We start from the raw sequence: 15446 nt of genomic DNA, 5'->3' as shown, positions 1-15446 counted from the left end.
TGTGATTTGAAATATTTTTTGGACCTCACTTCAGTAAACTTCACTTTGAAAAGTGCTCTGGCGACTGGTCCGGCGTTACATAGGAAACGTTTCGCGGCCGCCAATCGACGGCGTCGTTACCGTTAGGACGCCGCGTGTTGGGGCGCGAGGGGGGGTGAACGGCGACGGCGGAGGGAGCGGGGCGTTATATTATGTATATCTCCGTCTCTATCTCCTTCTCCCTCTGACACGGTTTATTTATGGTTATTTAAAAATAATAACAATAATAACGTAGTATAACAGTATGCCTGTATTGTATGTATTGTCTCATTATTACTGATTGGATTATGCGTGAGCAATGTGAATTTCGGGCGTGTCTACATGTTCGATTGTTGTTTTTATTTTTATTTATTATTATTATTGTTGTTGTAAGTAAATAATATTGTCAAGAATAAAAAAATAAATACAACTCGATATTGTATATACACATTGTAATAAGTAGGTAATGAGTCAATTTTTTTGATAGAAGCATATTTATAGTAGTAGGTACTTAGTATATAATTTTTGTGAATAGTGACGTGTGGAACGTTTATTGTCGCTGATACATTTATCTAACAAATCACGGTGGCACGGTGGCCGTACCACACGATCATTGCGATTTTATGAATCATATTGCGGCCCTGAAAAGGGCCTTTTAGGTCGTCGAGTTGACAACGACACGAATAATAACAATAATTGGACGAGACTCCAGTCGTTGCTATTATAATTTATGTCTTCTTCTCGGTCTTCTTGGGGAGAAGGACCGCCTGAATGTTAGGCAGTACACCGCCCTGTGCGATGGTCACGCCGGAGAGCAGCTTGTTGAGCTCCTCGTCGTTACGAATGGCCAGCTGCAGGTGACGCGGTATGATCCTGGTCTTTTTGTTGTCACGGGCCGCGTTACCGGCCAACTCGAGCACTTCAGCCGCGCAGGTACTCCATAACGGCCGCTAGGGTACACCGGCGCACCGGGCACCGACCCTCTCGGCGTAGTTGCCCTTCCTGAGCAGCCTGTGGATACGACCCACCGGGAACTGGAGACCTGCGCGGTTGGAACGCGACTTTGCCTTTCCCTTGACCTTGCCTCCCTTGCCACGTCCGGACATTGCGTTTGATTATTTGGGCACTGCACAACTCACTGAAAACTAACCGACAGGTTACTTATTTTTTTTTCAAGCCGCTACGAATTCATATTATATATGAATTCGGACGGTGTTCAACCAACTGGGCCGGGTGTGACGAGAAACGACGTCGACGACTCTGCGCTATTAAACGCGATTGGGTGCCGCCGGCTCAGCGAGCGAGCGTTAGTGAGGGGCGCGAGAGGGGGGAGCGCGGGCTTCGGTCACGTGTGTAAGATCTACATATTACGTGGAAATTAGAATTAAAAATAATAAGAATAAGAATGAAAATTACATGCATACATACATACATACATACATACAAAAAAAATATATATACATACAGATAGATAGTATTATATATTACGTATTTGGTTATTTGTTTAGAATCTTTATTCCAAATATTTATTGTGTGTTTTATCTTTTTTGTTTGAACGTGTACCGGTTTCGTGTTTTCGTTTTTTATGTACTGTTGTGTAATCGTGTAAAACGCCCATTATTACATATTTTTATATTACATATTTGGTTATTTGTTTAGAATTTGTTTATTAAATAGGAACCGGTGGGGGTGGTGGCGGGGGTGTGTCCATTGTCTATTGTCTTTTGTCTTGGCCCGCCAAATTTTATTGCAACCTCATAACATCTGTTGATAATTGGGTACATGTATTGTTTTTACATTTGGCAACAGTCGGGCACTCGGGCGGCGAAGGAGGCGCATCTCGAGCGGCCGAAGGGATTGTTATCGCGAAGAGGAAGTAGTGGTCGCGGTGCTGCATTGCATTTTTTTTTTTTTGTTGTATTTCTCGAGTGTGAAGTGAGTGCGATCTCGATACAGAGAACCGACCGTGGTTAGCAGGTGGCGGTGGCGATTTTGTGTTTCGTGTGTGTGTGATACGGCGCTGCTGCGACGGTGAGGTTGCTAACTAATATAATATTAGATATAAGGTGTTAAAATATTAAGACACACCTACATACTTATACATAGGTACATAATCTGCCTCTCTCACTCTCGCTGCCTTCATTATTGGACAATTTAACAACTACCTATGTCGCATGTTTTATTATTTATATTAATATAGGATATGTATCACCAGCCGGTAAACTAGCGACAATTGGACAATTTTGATAGTTTGTAGCACCTGCGACAACATGGAATGGCTATATATTATTTGTATAGTATATGTAGATTTTTAGGATTCAATATAATATAATATTTTTTTTTGTGCGTTTATTCGTTTGATACTCTCGACGGCTCAACGGCAGCCCATCATTGAAACATATGTTAGCCCTGAAAAGGGCTTTTTGTGTGGCGTGTTTGTGCGTGCGTCTATTATTACAATAATAATATACGACATCGACACAACCGACCACTTGCGATGCGCTCGTCGCTGGTCCGGTGGCCGGTGACCCCTCCTTCCGCTCCCGCTACTCGGTGGTCAGCGTACGCGAACACGGTGCGGCGGCTCGTGCTTATTGAACGTGGATGGTCGCGTTCACTTCTTGGAAGCGGCCGACGCCTTTTTCGCGGTGGTGGCGGCCTTCGATTTGGGCGCGGCGGCGGCGGCCTTCTTCGGTTTGGGGGCCTTAGGTTTCTTGGTCGGTGGCTTCGCGCTCCTCTTCGCCTTGGACGCGGCCGCGTTGCTCGACGCGCCCTTGCCGGACGCCGCGGCGGCGGCGGCGGCGCGACCCCTTCTTCGGTGCGGCCGCAGCCGACCGGCTTTCCTCTTGGCCGCAGCCGCCGCCTTCTTGTCTTTGGCGGCGACGCCCCTGCCGCCCGGCTTTGGCCGGGGAGGCGGACCCGGCGGCCGATGCCGACGCGGCGGCGGCGGCCTTCTTGCTCCTGGCGCCGGCGCTCGCGGCGGTCTTCTTGGCGGGGTGCGCTCGGCTTCTTCGCCGATTTGGGCCGCGGAGGACGCCGCCGCGCCGGAGCCCCTGCCGCGGAGGACGCGGAGGCGGCCGTCGCCTTCTTAGCGGCGCCGCCGGTACCAGACTTGCTGTCTATCTTGAACGAGCCCGATGCGCCCTTGCCCTTCGTCTGAATCAGGGTGCCGGATGCGACGGCACGCTTGAGATACTTTCTTATGAACGGGCGCCAACCTCTCGGCGTCGAGGCTATAATTCGAGGCGATGTACTTCTTGATCGCCTGCAGGGACGATCCGCTCCTCTCCTTGAGCTCCTTGATCGCGCTGTTCACCATTTCGGAGGTCTTGGGGGTGCGTCGGTCTCGCCTTGGGTTTCTTGGCGGCCGCTGCCGCTTTCGGTGCCTTCTTGGCGGGCGTCGCCGGCGCGGGTGTCTCCGATGCTACTGCGGTTGTCGGCCATTATTTTCTTTTCTTTTTCAATTATATGAATCACACAGTCATCACTAATTATATTATTGTTATAATATTATGTAGTAGTATAATATTATCGTACTAGGTGGATGATAATAATATGTGCGTAAAGAGTGCGCGGCGCTAGTGAGCGCCGGCCAGACGAATCGGTATACCGCGACGAGAGCTTCGTCGGCTGCGTGCGTTTTTCTCGTATTCGAGTGTGAAAACTTTTCACTAAACACGTCTCGGTCTCATCGGATTTTTGATGATTATCAAACGAAAAATCGGTGGAAATCTCGTTGGCGATCGATAGTCTACGATTATCGGCCACCGGTCGGGCAGTCGGGCGGGGCTCCAGGCGGTCGCGCGCGTCGGGCATCCGCGTTTGAAGTTTGTTATTGTCGAGTCGCGCGCGTACCGTCCAGTTTAAATCGCGAATTAAACAATTAAAGCGAAAGGTGGGCCGCGCGCGCGACCTCCGAGGGCGGAGCTCAAGATTCCGAGGTTCAACGGGATCCATTCGTTTCGGCGATATATTAGGATTACGATCGATTTTAACGCATCGAATGCGACATGTTGTAGGACAGCACCGCGCTCCCGAGACGAGGCCGTGGACGCGCGCGCGTTCTCTTTCGTCTTTGCTCCGTAGTAGCATTAATATTATTTACGAAACGAAATAAGTCTAGTGCTCGTCGAAATGTCCGATTAAATTAATTATAAGTATTTATCAAACACATCGATCGAGAAGCACGCGAGATCTATATAAATTCAAAGCAAAAATTTCATTGACGCAACCGGGAGCGATGCTGTTCGGTCGCAACCTAGCATTAGCACACCTATATTCTTAATTTTCAATGTCTAAGCATAACATAAATAACCTAACCGCTATCTCTCTATAATAGTATGTGTACATACTATAACTTATCGTTTGCGATATAATATTATTATGACGACGAGAGCGACTGCTAACGCGTACTCGTGTACATACAGTACGAAAAACTTTATATTAACATGCCACTAGTGGATAGTTAGCATTAGTATCAGCAGTAATAGTAGTCGATAATATTATGAAAAGTATTATTCAATCAATCATTTATCGATTGGTAATTTATTAAATTATTTATTTATATTGGTAGCTTAAAACTAATTGTGGGTGGGTGTCGTTTAGTCGTTTTGATACGTTTTATTTTTATAATAGAAACATATGCGGCCCTGAAAAGGGCCTTTTTTACTTGTTGAAAAATATCCGTCATATACCTAAGTATGTATACGACAGACACCAATTAATCAACTTAACCGCCGAAACCGTAGAGGGTGCGGCCCTGGCGCTTCAGAGCGTACACGACGTCCATGGCGGTGACGGTCTTCCTCTTGGCGTGCTCCGTGTAGGTTACCGCGTCGCGGATGACCGTTCTCGAGGAAAACCTTGAGAACACCGCGAGTCTCCTCGTATATCAGACCGGAGATACGTTTCACTCCACCCCTGCGCGCCAGACGCCGAATCGCCGGCTTGGTGATACCCTGGATGTTATCACGGAGCACCTTCCTGTGACGCTTCGCGCCACCTTTTTCCCAATCCCTTTCCTCCCTTACCGCGGCCGGTCATCGTTGATTGTCTCTGAATTAACTGTACTTCTTAGAAAAATCACCAGCACTTACGTACGTGTGTCACGTACGACGATCACTGTTACAATGCGCTTCGCGCTTACCAATCGTGCTGTATATATAGATTTCGGACAGCTAGGACCTCGCATATAAACGGGGCAGAGGGGAGAGAGGCAGCGGGGCAGCGGCGTTCGGTGTGTGAGATTCGTTCTTATTATTATGATTTTATGTATGTATAAATAAATAAATAACTACAATAACTATGTACATAAAGAAGCAAAATAAAACCGATGAATAATAAAATATGTCGATACGCATGAATTGAAAACAATACGCAATAACAGAAAAAAAAAACAAATCACCGCAAAAAATTTAACACATTTAACAATTAACTAAACAAAAAAAAAATTAACACCTGGTACACACACTGAGCTACAGCACGCGTCAACAAGAGTCATAAATTCCTGGAAGTGGTGCCATAATACATATAATAGAAAGTCATTATTGTGCAATTGTTTTCTAAGAAACAGTGAAACAATGGTGGCTCGCAAATATTGTTGTCCGGCATTTGCCTTTGAAGTCGAAAATATATTATGCTGACGCATAATAGAAAATATCATAGAGACACACAGTGCGATAGGCGCCTGCCTCATTTACGTTATATCGATCTCGAAAATAATTATTAATTTAATAATTTCAATAAATTAATTGTTTTATATTATATTAGGTTAATTATTCTTAATGTTAGCCTAAATAAAGCCTTTTGACTTTGTATAACGTTCGTTTTATTCGTTCGATACGTGATGTCTGTCTGTGAAGCACATCATTTGAATTATATGCGGCCCTGAAAAGGGCCTTTTGTTGTAATAATAATATTATAATATTATTATTATTTAGCAGCGGCTGCGCAAAATTAAGCACGCTCGCCGCGAATGCGTCTCGCCAGTTGGATGTCCTTGGGCATGATCGTCACTCGCTTGGCGTGAATGGCGCACAGGTTGGTGTCCTCGAAGAGGCCCACCAGATACGCCTCGCTCGCCTCCTGAAGCGCCATCACGGCGGAGCTCTGGAACCTGAGGTCGGTCTTGAAGTCCTGCGCGATCTCCCTCACCAGACGCTGGAACGGCAACTTGCGGATCAACAGCTGGTACTCTTCTGGTAGCGACGGATCTCTCTCAGAGCGACGGTACCGGGCCTGTAACGGTGAGGCTTCTTCACGCCGCCGGTGGCTGGAGCGCTCTTGCGGGCCGCCTTGGTGGCGAGCTGCTTCGCGGCGCCTTACCTCCGGTGGACTTACGGGCTGTCTGCTTAGTACGTGCCATTACGACGACTGCTCTCACCTCACTCACTCGACTCGACTGAATGCAAACTTTATTATATTATGTACGATGTGTGGACCACGTCCGTCGCGTATCGCTTGCGATGATGATATAAACACACTTTAAAAACTATTGGGCCGCATGTTAATATATAACGTCGAACCGAGCTCGAACGGGGACGGGCGGGTGTGTCGGGACATTTACGAGACCTATCTAAAATGAAATTTGTTTATAACAATAATAAATAGGTAACTAACAAAAATTAAAACGTTCATTTGTCTTTAATCGCGTTAAATAAGTTGATTTACATTACTTTTTCACTGATCAGTGGACAACACTAATTAAACATACAAAATTCTGTGCATGTACAAAATATTATATAATATATAAAATAAGAGACAGAGAGGAGAGGATGGAGAGAGAGTGAGATAAATATATATATATATATATTAATTATGTACACCGAGACTATTGTCTTTTTTTTTTTTTTAATTTTTAAGTTTCATATTCATGATAGTTTTTACACTTAATATAATTGTTTATCGGTTTATAGGTAAAAGTACTTGATATAGAGGGATTGTTAATTTATATATATATATATATATTTTTTTTTTTTTTTTTACGTTTATCGTTGATACTGTGCGTTGTGGTGTGTGGTTCACACACACACACCAAACTCTTCGGATAGATATTGTGGCCCTGAAAAGGGCCGTTTTCATGATGATGATGATCATAGTCAATCGCTCTCATTATACTTTCATTGACGTATAATAATATAAGAGAGAAATCGCCGGCGCCGAGGCCGATGGTGCTGGTCCTACGCCGCCGCCGCCGTTGTCCCACCGCGCCGCGACGCCTCACTTGGAGCTGGTGTACTTGGTGACGGCCTTGGTGCCCTCGCTGACGGCGTGCTTGGCGAGCTCGCCGGGCAGCAGGAGCCTCACGGAGGTCTGCACCTCGCGGGACGTGATCGTCGAACGCTTTGTTGTAGTGTGCGAGACGGGACGCCTCCGCCGCGATCCTCTCGAAGATGTCGTTCACGAACGAGTTCATGATTGACATCGCCTTCGAAGAGATACCGGTGTCGGGATGCACCTGCTCAGTACCTTTGTAGATGTAAATGGCGTAGCTCTCCTTCCTCTTGTGCTTCTTTTTCTTTTTGTCCGATTTGGATATGTTCTTCTGCGCCTTGCCGGACTTCTTGGCCGCCTTGCCGCTGGGTCTTTGGTGGCATAGTGAACGATAGATAGGCAGTCACAAACTATGTATCGACAACAACGAGAGACACTAGACTTGTGATTTGAAATATTTTTTGGACCTCACTTCAGTAAACTTCACTTTGAAAAGTGCTCTGGCGACTGGTCCGGCGTTACATAGGAAACGTTTCGCGGCCGCCAATCGACGGCGTCGTTACCGTTAGGACGCCGCGTGTTGGGGCGCGAGGGGGGTGAACGGCGACGGCGGAGGGAGCGGGGCGTTTATATTATGTATATCTCCGTCTCTATCTCCTTCTCCCTCTGACACGGTTATTTATGGTTATTTAAAAATAATAACAATAATAACGTAGTATAACAGTATGCCTGTATTGTATGTATTGGTCCTCATTATTACTGATTGGATTATGCGTGAGCAATGTGAATTTCGGGCGTGTCTACATGTTCGATTGTTGTTTTTATTTTTATTTATTATTATTATTGTTTGTTGTAAGTAAATAATATTGTCAAGAATAAAAAAATAAATACAACTCGATATGTATATACACATTGTAATAAAGTAGGTAATTGAAGTCAATTTTTTTGATAGAAGCATATTTATAGTAGTAGGTACTTAGTATATAATTTTTGTGAATAGTGACGTGTGGAACGTTTATTGTCGCTGATACATTTATCTAACAAATCACGGTGGCAACGGTGGCCGTACCACACGATCATTGCGATTTTATGAATCATATTGCGGCCCTGAAAAGGGCCTTTTAGGTCGTCGAGTTGACAACGACACGAATAATAACAATAATTGGACGAGACTCCAGTCGTTGCTATTATAATTTATGTCTTCTTCTCGGTCTTCTTGGGGAGAAGGACCGCCTGAATGTTAGGCAGTACACCGCCCTGTGCGATGGTCACGCCGGAGAGCAGCTTGTTGAGCTCCTCGTCGTTACGAATGCCAGCTGCAGTGTGGACGCGGTATGATCCTGGTCTTTTTGTTGTCACGGGCCGCGGTACCGGCCCAACTCGAGCACTTCAGCCGCCAGGTACTCCATAACGGCCGCTAGGTACACCGGCGCACCCGGCACCGACCCTCTCGGCGTAGTTGCCCTTCCTGAGCAGCCTGTGGATACGACCCACCGGGAACTGGAGACCTGCGCGGTTGGAACGCGACTTTGCCTTTCCCTTGACCTTGCTCCCTTGCCACGTCCCGGACATTGCGTTTGATTATTTGGGCACTGCACAACTCACTGAAAAACTAACCGACAGGTTACTTATTTTTTTTTCAAGCCGCTACGAATTCATATTATATATGAATTCGGACGGTGTTCAACCAACTGGCCGGGTGTGACGAGAAACGACGTCGACGACTCTGCGCTATTAAACGCGATTGGGTGCCGCCGGCTCAGCGAGCGAGCGAGGTTAGTGAGGGGCGCGAGAGGGGGAGCGCGGCTTCCGGTCACGTGTGTAAGATCTACATATTACGTGGAATTAGATTAAAAATAATAATAATAAGAATGGAAAATTACATGCATACATACATACATACATACATACAAAAAAATATATATACATACAGATAGATATTATTATATTACGTATTTGGTTATTTGTTTAGAATCTTTATTCCAAATATTTATTGTGTGTTTTATCTTTTTTGTTTGAACGTGTACCGGTTTCGTGTTTTCGTTTTTATGTACTGTTGTGTAATCGTGTAAAACGCCCATTATTTACATATTTTTATATTACATATTTGGTTATCTGTTTAGAATTTGTTTATTAAATAGGAACCGGTGGGGGTGGTGGCGGGGGTGTGTCCATTGTCTATTGTCTTTTGTCTTGGCCCGCCAAATTTTATTGCACCTCATAACATCTGTTGATAATTGGGTACATGTATTGTTTTTACATTTGGCAACAGTCGGGCACTCGGGCGGCGAAGGAGGCGCATCTCGAGCGCCGAAGGGATTGTTATCGCGAAGAGGAAGTAGTGGTCGCGGTGCTGCATTGCATTTTTTTTTTTTGTTGTATTTCTCGAGTGTGAAGTGAGTGCGATCTACGATACAGAGAACCGACCGTGGTTAGCAGGTGGCGGGTGGCGATTTTGTGTTTCGTGTGTGTGGTGATACGGCGCTGCTGCGACGGTGAGTTGCTAATCTAATATAATATTAGAATAAGGTGTTAAAATATTAAGACACACCTACATACTTATACATAGGTACATAATCTGCCTCTCTCACTCTCGCTGCCTTCATTATTGGACAATTTAACAACTACCTATGTCGCCATGTTTTATTATTTATATAATATAGGATATGTATCACCAGCCGGTAAACTAGCGACAATTGGACAATTTTTGATAGTTTGTAGCACCTGCGACAACATGGAATGGCTATATATTATTTGTATATATATGTAGATTTTTAGGATTCAATATAATATAATATTTTTTTTGTGCGTTTATTCGTTTGATTACTCTCGACGGCTCAACGGCAGCCCATCATTGAAACATATGTTAGCCCTGAAAAGGGCTTTTTGTGTGGGCGTCGTTTGTGCGTGCGTCTATTATTACAATAATAATATACGACATCGACACAACCGACCACTTGCGATGCGCTCGTCGCTGGGTCCGGTGGCCGGTGACCCTCCTTCCGCTCCCGCTACTCGGTGGTCAGCGTACGCGAACACGGTGCGGCGGCTCGTGCTTATTGAACGTGGATGGTCGCGTTCACTTCTTGGAAGCGGCCCGACGCCTTTTTCGCGGTGGTGGCGGCCTTCGATTTGGGCGCGGCGCGGCGGCGGCCTTCTTCGGTTTAGGGGGCCTTAGGTTTCTTGGTCGGTGGCTTCGCGCTCCTCTTCGCCTTGGACGCGGCCGCGTTGCTCGACGCGCCCTTGCCGGACGCCGCGGCGGCGGCGGCGGCGCGACCCTTCTTCGGTGCGGCCGCAGCGACCGGCTTCCTCTTGGCCGCAGCCGCCGCCTTCTTGTCTTTGGCGGGCGACGCCCCTGCCGCCCGCTTTGGCCGGGGAGGCGGACCGCGCGGCCGATGCCGACGCGGCGGCGGCGGCCTTCTTGCTCCTGGCGCCGGCGCTCGCGGCGGTCTTCTTGGCGGGTGCGCTCGGCTTCTTCGCCGATTTGGCCGCGGAGGACGCCGCCGCCCCGGAGCCCCTGCCGCCGGAGGACGCGGAGGCGGCCGTCGCCTTCTTAGCGGCGCCGCCGGTACCAGACTTGCTGTCTATCTTGAACGAGCCCGATGCGCCCTTGCCTTCGTCCTGAATCAGGGTGCCGGAGGCGACGGCACGCTTGAGATACTTTCTTATGAACGCGCGCCAACCTCTCGGCGTCGAGGCTATAATTCGAGGCGATGTACTTCTTGATCGCCTGCAGGGACGATCCGCTCCTCTCCTTGAGCTCCTTGATCGCGCTGTTCACCATTTCGGAGGTCTTGGGGTGCGTCGGTCTCGCCTTGGGTTTCTTGGCGGCCGCTGCCGCTTTCGGTGCCTTCTTGGCGGGCGTCGCCGGCGCGGGTGTCTCCGATGCTACTGCGGTGTCGGCCATTATTTTTCTTTTCTTTTTTCAATTATATGAATCACACAGTCACACTAATTATATTATTGTTATAATATTATGTAGTAGTATAATATTATCGTACTAGGTGGATGATAATAATATGTGCGTAAAGAGTGCGCGGCGCTAGTGAGCGCCGGCCAGACGAATCGGTATACGCGACCGAGAGCTTCGTCGGCTGCGTGCGTTTTCTCGTATTCGAGTGTGAAACTTTTCACTAACACGTCTCGGTCTCATCGGATTTTTGATGATTATCAAACGAAAAATCGGTGGAAATCTCGTTGGCGATCGATAGTCTACGATATCGGCCACCGGTCGGGCAGTCGGGCGGGGCTCCAGGCGGTCGCGCGCGTCGGGCATCCGCGTTGAAGTTTGTTATTGTCGAGTCGCGCGCGTACCGTCCAGTTTAAATCGCGAATTAAACAATTTAAAGCGAAAGGTGGCCCGCGCGCGCGACCTCCGAGGGCGGAGCTCAAGATTCCGAGGTTCAACGGGATCCATTCGTTTCGGCGATATATTAGGATTACGATCGATTTAACGCATCGAATGCGACATGTTGTAGGACAGCACCGCGCTCCCGAGACGAGGCCGTGGACGCGCGCGCGTTCTCTTTCGTCTTTGCTCCGTAGTAGCATTAATATTATTTACGAAACGAAATAAGTCTAGTGAGCTCGTCGAAATGTCCGATTAAATTAATTATAAGTATTTATCAAACACATCGATCGAGAAGCACGCGAGATCACTATATAAATTCAAAGCAAAAATTTCATTGACGCAACCGGGAGCGATTGCTGTTCGGTCGCAACCTAGCATTAGCACACCTATATTCTTAATTTTCAATGTCTAAGCATAACATAATAACCTAACCGCTATCTCTCTATAATAGTATGTGTACATACTATACTTATCGTTTGCGATATAATATTATTATGACGACCGGAGAGCGACTGCTAACGCCGTACCTCGTGTACATACAGTACGAAAACTTTATATTAACATGCCACTAGTGGATAGTTAGCATTAGTATCAGCAGTAATAGTAGTCGATAATATTATGAAAAGTATTATTCAATCAATCATTTATCGATTGGTAATTTATTAAATTATTTATTTATATTGGTAGCTTAAAACTAATTGTGGGTGGGTGTCGTTTAGTCGTTTTGATACGTTTTATTTTTATAATAGAAACATATGCGGCCCTGAAAAGGGCCTTTTTTACTTGTTGAAAAATATCCGTCATATACCTAAGTATGTATACGACAGACAACAATTAATCAACTTAACCGCCGAAACCGTAGAGGGTGCGGCCCTGGCGCTTCAGAGCGTACACGACGTCCATGGCGGTGACGGTCTTCCTCTTGGCGTGCTCCGTGTAGGTTACCGCGTCGCGGATGACGTTCTCGAGGAAAACCTTGAGAACACCGCGAGGTCTCCTCGTATATCAGACCGGAGATACGTTTCACTCCACTGTGTACACGTCCGTCGCGTATCGCTTGCGATGATGATATAAACACCTTTAAAACTATTGGGCCGCATTTATATATAACGTCGAACCGAGCTCGAACGGGACGGGCGGGTGTGTCGGGACATTTACGAGACCTATCTAAAATGAAATTGTTTATAACAATAATAAATAGGTAACTAACAAAAATTAAAACGTTCATTTGTCTTTAATCGCGTTAAATAAGTTGAATTTACATTACTTTTCACTGATCAGTGGACAACACTAATTAAACATACAAAATTCTGTGCATGTACAAAATATTATATAATATATAAAATAAGAGACAGAGAGAGAGATGGAGAGAGAGTGAGATAAATATATATATATATATATAATTATGTACACCGAGACTATTGTCTTTTTTTTTTTTAATTTTAAGTTTATATTCATGATAGTTTTTACACTTAATATAATTGTTTATCGGTTTATAGGTAAAAGTACTTGATAATAGAGGGATTGTTAATTTATATATATATATATATATTTTTTTTTTTTTTTTACGTTTATCGTTGATACTGTGCGTTGTGGTGTGTGGTTCACACACACACACCAAACTCTTCGGATAGATATTGTGGCCCTGAAAAGGGCCGTTTTCATGATGATGATGATCATAGTCAATCGCTCTCATTATACTTTCATTACGTATAATAATATAAGAGAGAAATCGCCGGCGCCGAGACGATGGTGCTGGTCCTACGCCGCCGCCGCCGTTGTCCCACCGCGCCGCGACGCTCACTTGGAGCTGGTGTACTTGGTGACGGCCTTGGTGCCCTCGCTGACGGCGTGCTTGGCGAGCTCGCCGGGCAGCAGGAGCCTCACGGAGGTCTGCACCTCGCGGGACGTGATCGTCGAACGCTTGTTGTAGTGTGCGAGACGGGACGCCTCCGCCGCGATCCTCTCGAAGATGTCGTTCACGAACGAGTTCATGATTGACATCGCCTTCGAAGAGATACCGGTGTCGGGATGCACCTGCTTCAGTACCTTGTAGATGTAAATGGCGTAGCTCTCCTTCCTCTTGTGCTTCTTTTTCTTTTTGTCCGATTTGGATATGTTCTTCTGCGCCTTGCCGGACTTCTTGGCCGCCTTGCCGCTGGTCTTTGGTGGCATAGTGAACGATAGATAGGCAGTCACAAACTATGTATCGACAACAACGAGAGACACTAGACTTGTGATTTGAAATATTTTTTGGACCTCACTTCAGTAAACTTCACTTTGAAAAGTGCTCTGGCGACTGGTCCGGCGTTACATAGGAAACGTTTCGCGGCCGCCAATCGACGGCGTCGTTACCGTTAGGACGCCGCGTGTTGGGGCGCGAGGGGGGTGAACGGCGACGGCGGAGGGAGCGGGGCGTTATATTATGTATATCTCCGTCTCTATCTCCTTCTCCCTCTGACACGGTTTATTTATGGTTATTTAAAAATAATAACAATAATAACGTAGTATAACAGTATGCCTGTATTGTATGTATTGTCTCATTATTACTGATTGGATTATGCGTGAGCAATGTGAATTTCGGGCGTGTCTACATGTTCGATTGTTGTTTTTATTTTTATTTATTATTATTATTGTTGTTGTAAGTAAATAATATTGTCAAGAATAAAAAAATAAATACAACTCGATATTGTATATACACATTGTAATAAGTAGGTAATTGAGTCAATTTTTTTGATAGAAGCATATTTATAGTAGTAGGTACTTAGTATATAATTTTTGTGAATAGTGACGTGTGGAACGTTTATTGTCGCTGATACATTTATCTAACAAATCACGGTGGCACGGTGGCCGTACCACACGATCATTGCGATTTTATGAATCATATTGCGGCCCTGAAAAGGGCCTTTTAGGTCGTCGAGTTGACAACGACACGAATAATAACAATAATTGGACGAGACTCCAGTCGTTGCTATTATAATTTATGTCTTCTTCTCGGTCTTCTTGGGGAGAAGGACCGCCTGAATGTTAGGCAGTACACCGCCCTGTGCGATGGTCACGCCGGAGAGCAGCTTGTTGAGCTCCTCGTCGTTACGAATGGCCAGCTGCAGGTGACGCGGTATGATCCTGGTCTTTTTGTTGTCACGGGCCGCGTTACCGGCCAACTCGAGCACTTCAGCCGCCAGGTACTCCATAACGGCCGCTAGGTACACCGGCGCACCGGCACCGACCCTCTCGGCGTAGTTGCCCTTCCTGAGCAGCCTGTGGATACGACCCACCGGGAACTGGAGACCTGCGCGGTTGGAACGCGACTTTGCCTTTCCCTTGACCTTGCCTCCCTTGCCACGTCCGGACATTGCGTTTGATTATTTGGGCACTGCACAACTCACTGAAAACTAACCGACAGGTTACTTATTTTTTTTTCAAGCCGCTACGAATTCATATTATATATGAATTCGGACGGTGTTCAACCAACTGGCCGGGTGTGACGAGAAACGACGTCGACGACTCTGCGCTATTAAACGCGATTGGGTGCCGCCGGCTCAGCGAGCGAGCGTTAGTGAGGGGCGCGAGAGGGGGAGCGCGGGCTTCGGTCACGTGTGTAAGATCTACATATTACGTGGAATTAGAATTAAAAATAATAATAATAAGAATGAAAATTACATGCATACATACATACATACATACATACAAAAAAATATATATACATACAGATAGATATTATTATATTACGTATTTGGTTATTTGTTTAGAATCTTTATTCCAAATATTTATTGTGTGTTTTATCTTTTTTGTTTGAACGTGTACCGGTTTCGTGTTTTCGTTTTTATGTACTGTTGTGTAATCGTGTAAAACGCCCATTATT

At 46.0% G+C, this 15446-nt stretch overlaps 4 protein-coding genes and 5 pseudogenes across 4 annotated transcripts; all 9 read right to left on the bottom strand.

Annotated features, from left to right (window-relative positions):
* Positions 1 to 651: 651 nt before the first annotated feature.
* Positions 652 to 1182, bottom strand: LOC123690231 (annotated as a pseudogene).
* Positions 1183 to 2552: 1370 nt separating this feature from the next.
* On the bottom strand, positions 2553 to 3337 carry LOC123690190 (histone H1, gonadal-like). Its single transcript, XM_045633302.1, is given in 3 exon segments — positions 2553 to 2911; positions 2913 to 3105; positions 3237 to 3337. Coding segments are annotated over 3 exon segments (573 nt in total). The 3' UTR covers positions 2553 to 2632.
* A 1323-nt stretch (positions 3338 to 4660) lies between these two features.
* LOC123690244 (histone H4-like) lies at positions 4661 to 5104 on the bottom strand. The gene is given in 3 exon segments (XM_045633380.1): positions 4661 to 4864; positions 4866 to 5024; positions 5026 to 5104. Coding segments are annotated over 3 exon segments (312 nt in total). The 5' UTR covers positions 5062 to 5104; the 3' UTR covers positions 4661 to 4747.
* Positions 5105 to 5897: 793 nt separating this feature from the next.
* On the bottom strand, positions 5898 to 6422 carry LOC123690229 (annotated as a pseudogene).
* An 814-nt stretch (positions 6423 to 7236) lies between these two features.
* Positions 7237 to 8310, bottom strand: LOC123690189 (annotated as a pseudogene).
* A 19-nt stretch (positions 8311 to 8329) lies between these two features.
* Positions 8330 to 8802, bottom strand: LOC123690239 (annotated as a pseudogene).
* Positions 8803 to 10286: 1484 nt separating this feature from the next.
* Positions 10287 to 11150, bottom strand: LOC123690188 (annotated as a pseudogene).
* Positions 11151 to 13218: 2068 nt separating this feature from the next.
* Positions 13219 to 13815, bottom strand: LOC123690233 (histone H2B). Its single transcript, XM_045633370.1, has one exon. The coding sequence runs from the start codon at positions 13754 to 13756 to the stop codon at positions 13382 to 13384; it is 375 nt and encodes a 124-aa protein (XP_045489326.1). The 5' UTR covers positions 13757 to 13815; the 3' UTR covers positions 13219 to 13381.
* Positions 13816 to 14467: 652 nt separating this feature from the next.
* LOC123690237 (histone H2A) lies at positions 14468 to 14995 on the bottom strand. Its single transcript, XM_045633374.1, has one exon. It carries the CDS (start codon positions 14935 to 14937, stop codon positions 14563 to 14565), a length of 375 nt encoding a protein of 124 aa, XP_045489330.1. The 5' UTR covers positions 14938 to 14995; the 3' UTR covers positions 14468 to 14562.
* Between the last annotated feature and the right edge of the window lie 451 nt (positions 14996 to 15446).

This window comes from Pieris rapae, chromosome 23 (assembly GCF_905147795.1).
Source record: "Pieris rapae chromosome 23, ilPieRapa1.1, whole genome shotgun sequence".
In the NCBI taxonomy this organism is placed as follows: Eukaryota; Metazoa; Arthropoda; class Insecta; order Lepidoptera; family Pieridae; genus Pieris; species Pieris rapae.
Note: the sequence above shows the minus strand (reverse complement) of the source record. Positions and strands in the feature narration are given on the sequence as shown.

Coding starts and splice junctions, on each gene's coding strand:
- LOC123690233 (XM_045633370.1), bottom strand. CDS start 13,756: ATGCCACCAAAGACCAGCGGCAAGGCGGCCAAGAAGTCCGGCAAGGCG.
- LOC123690237 (XM_045633374.1), bottom strand. CDS start 14,937: ATGTCCGGACGTGGCAAGGGAGGCAAGGTCAAGGGAAAGGCAAAGTCG.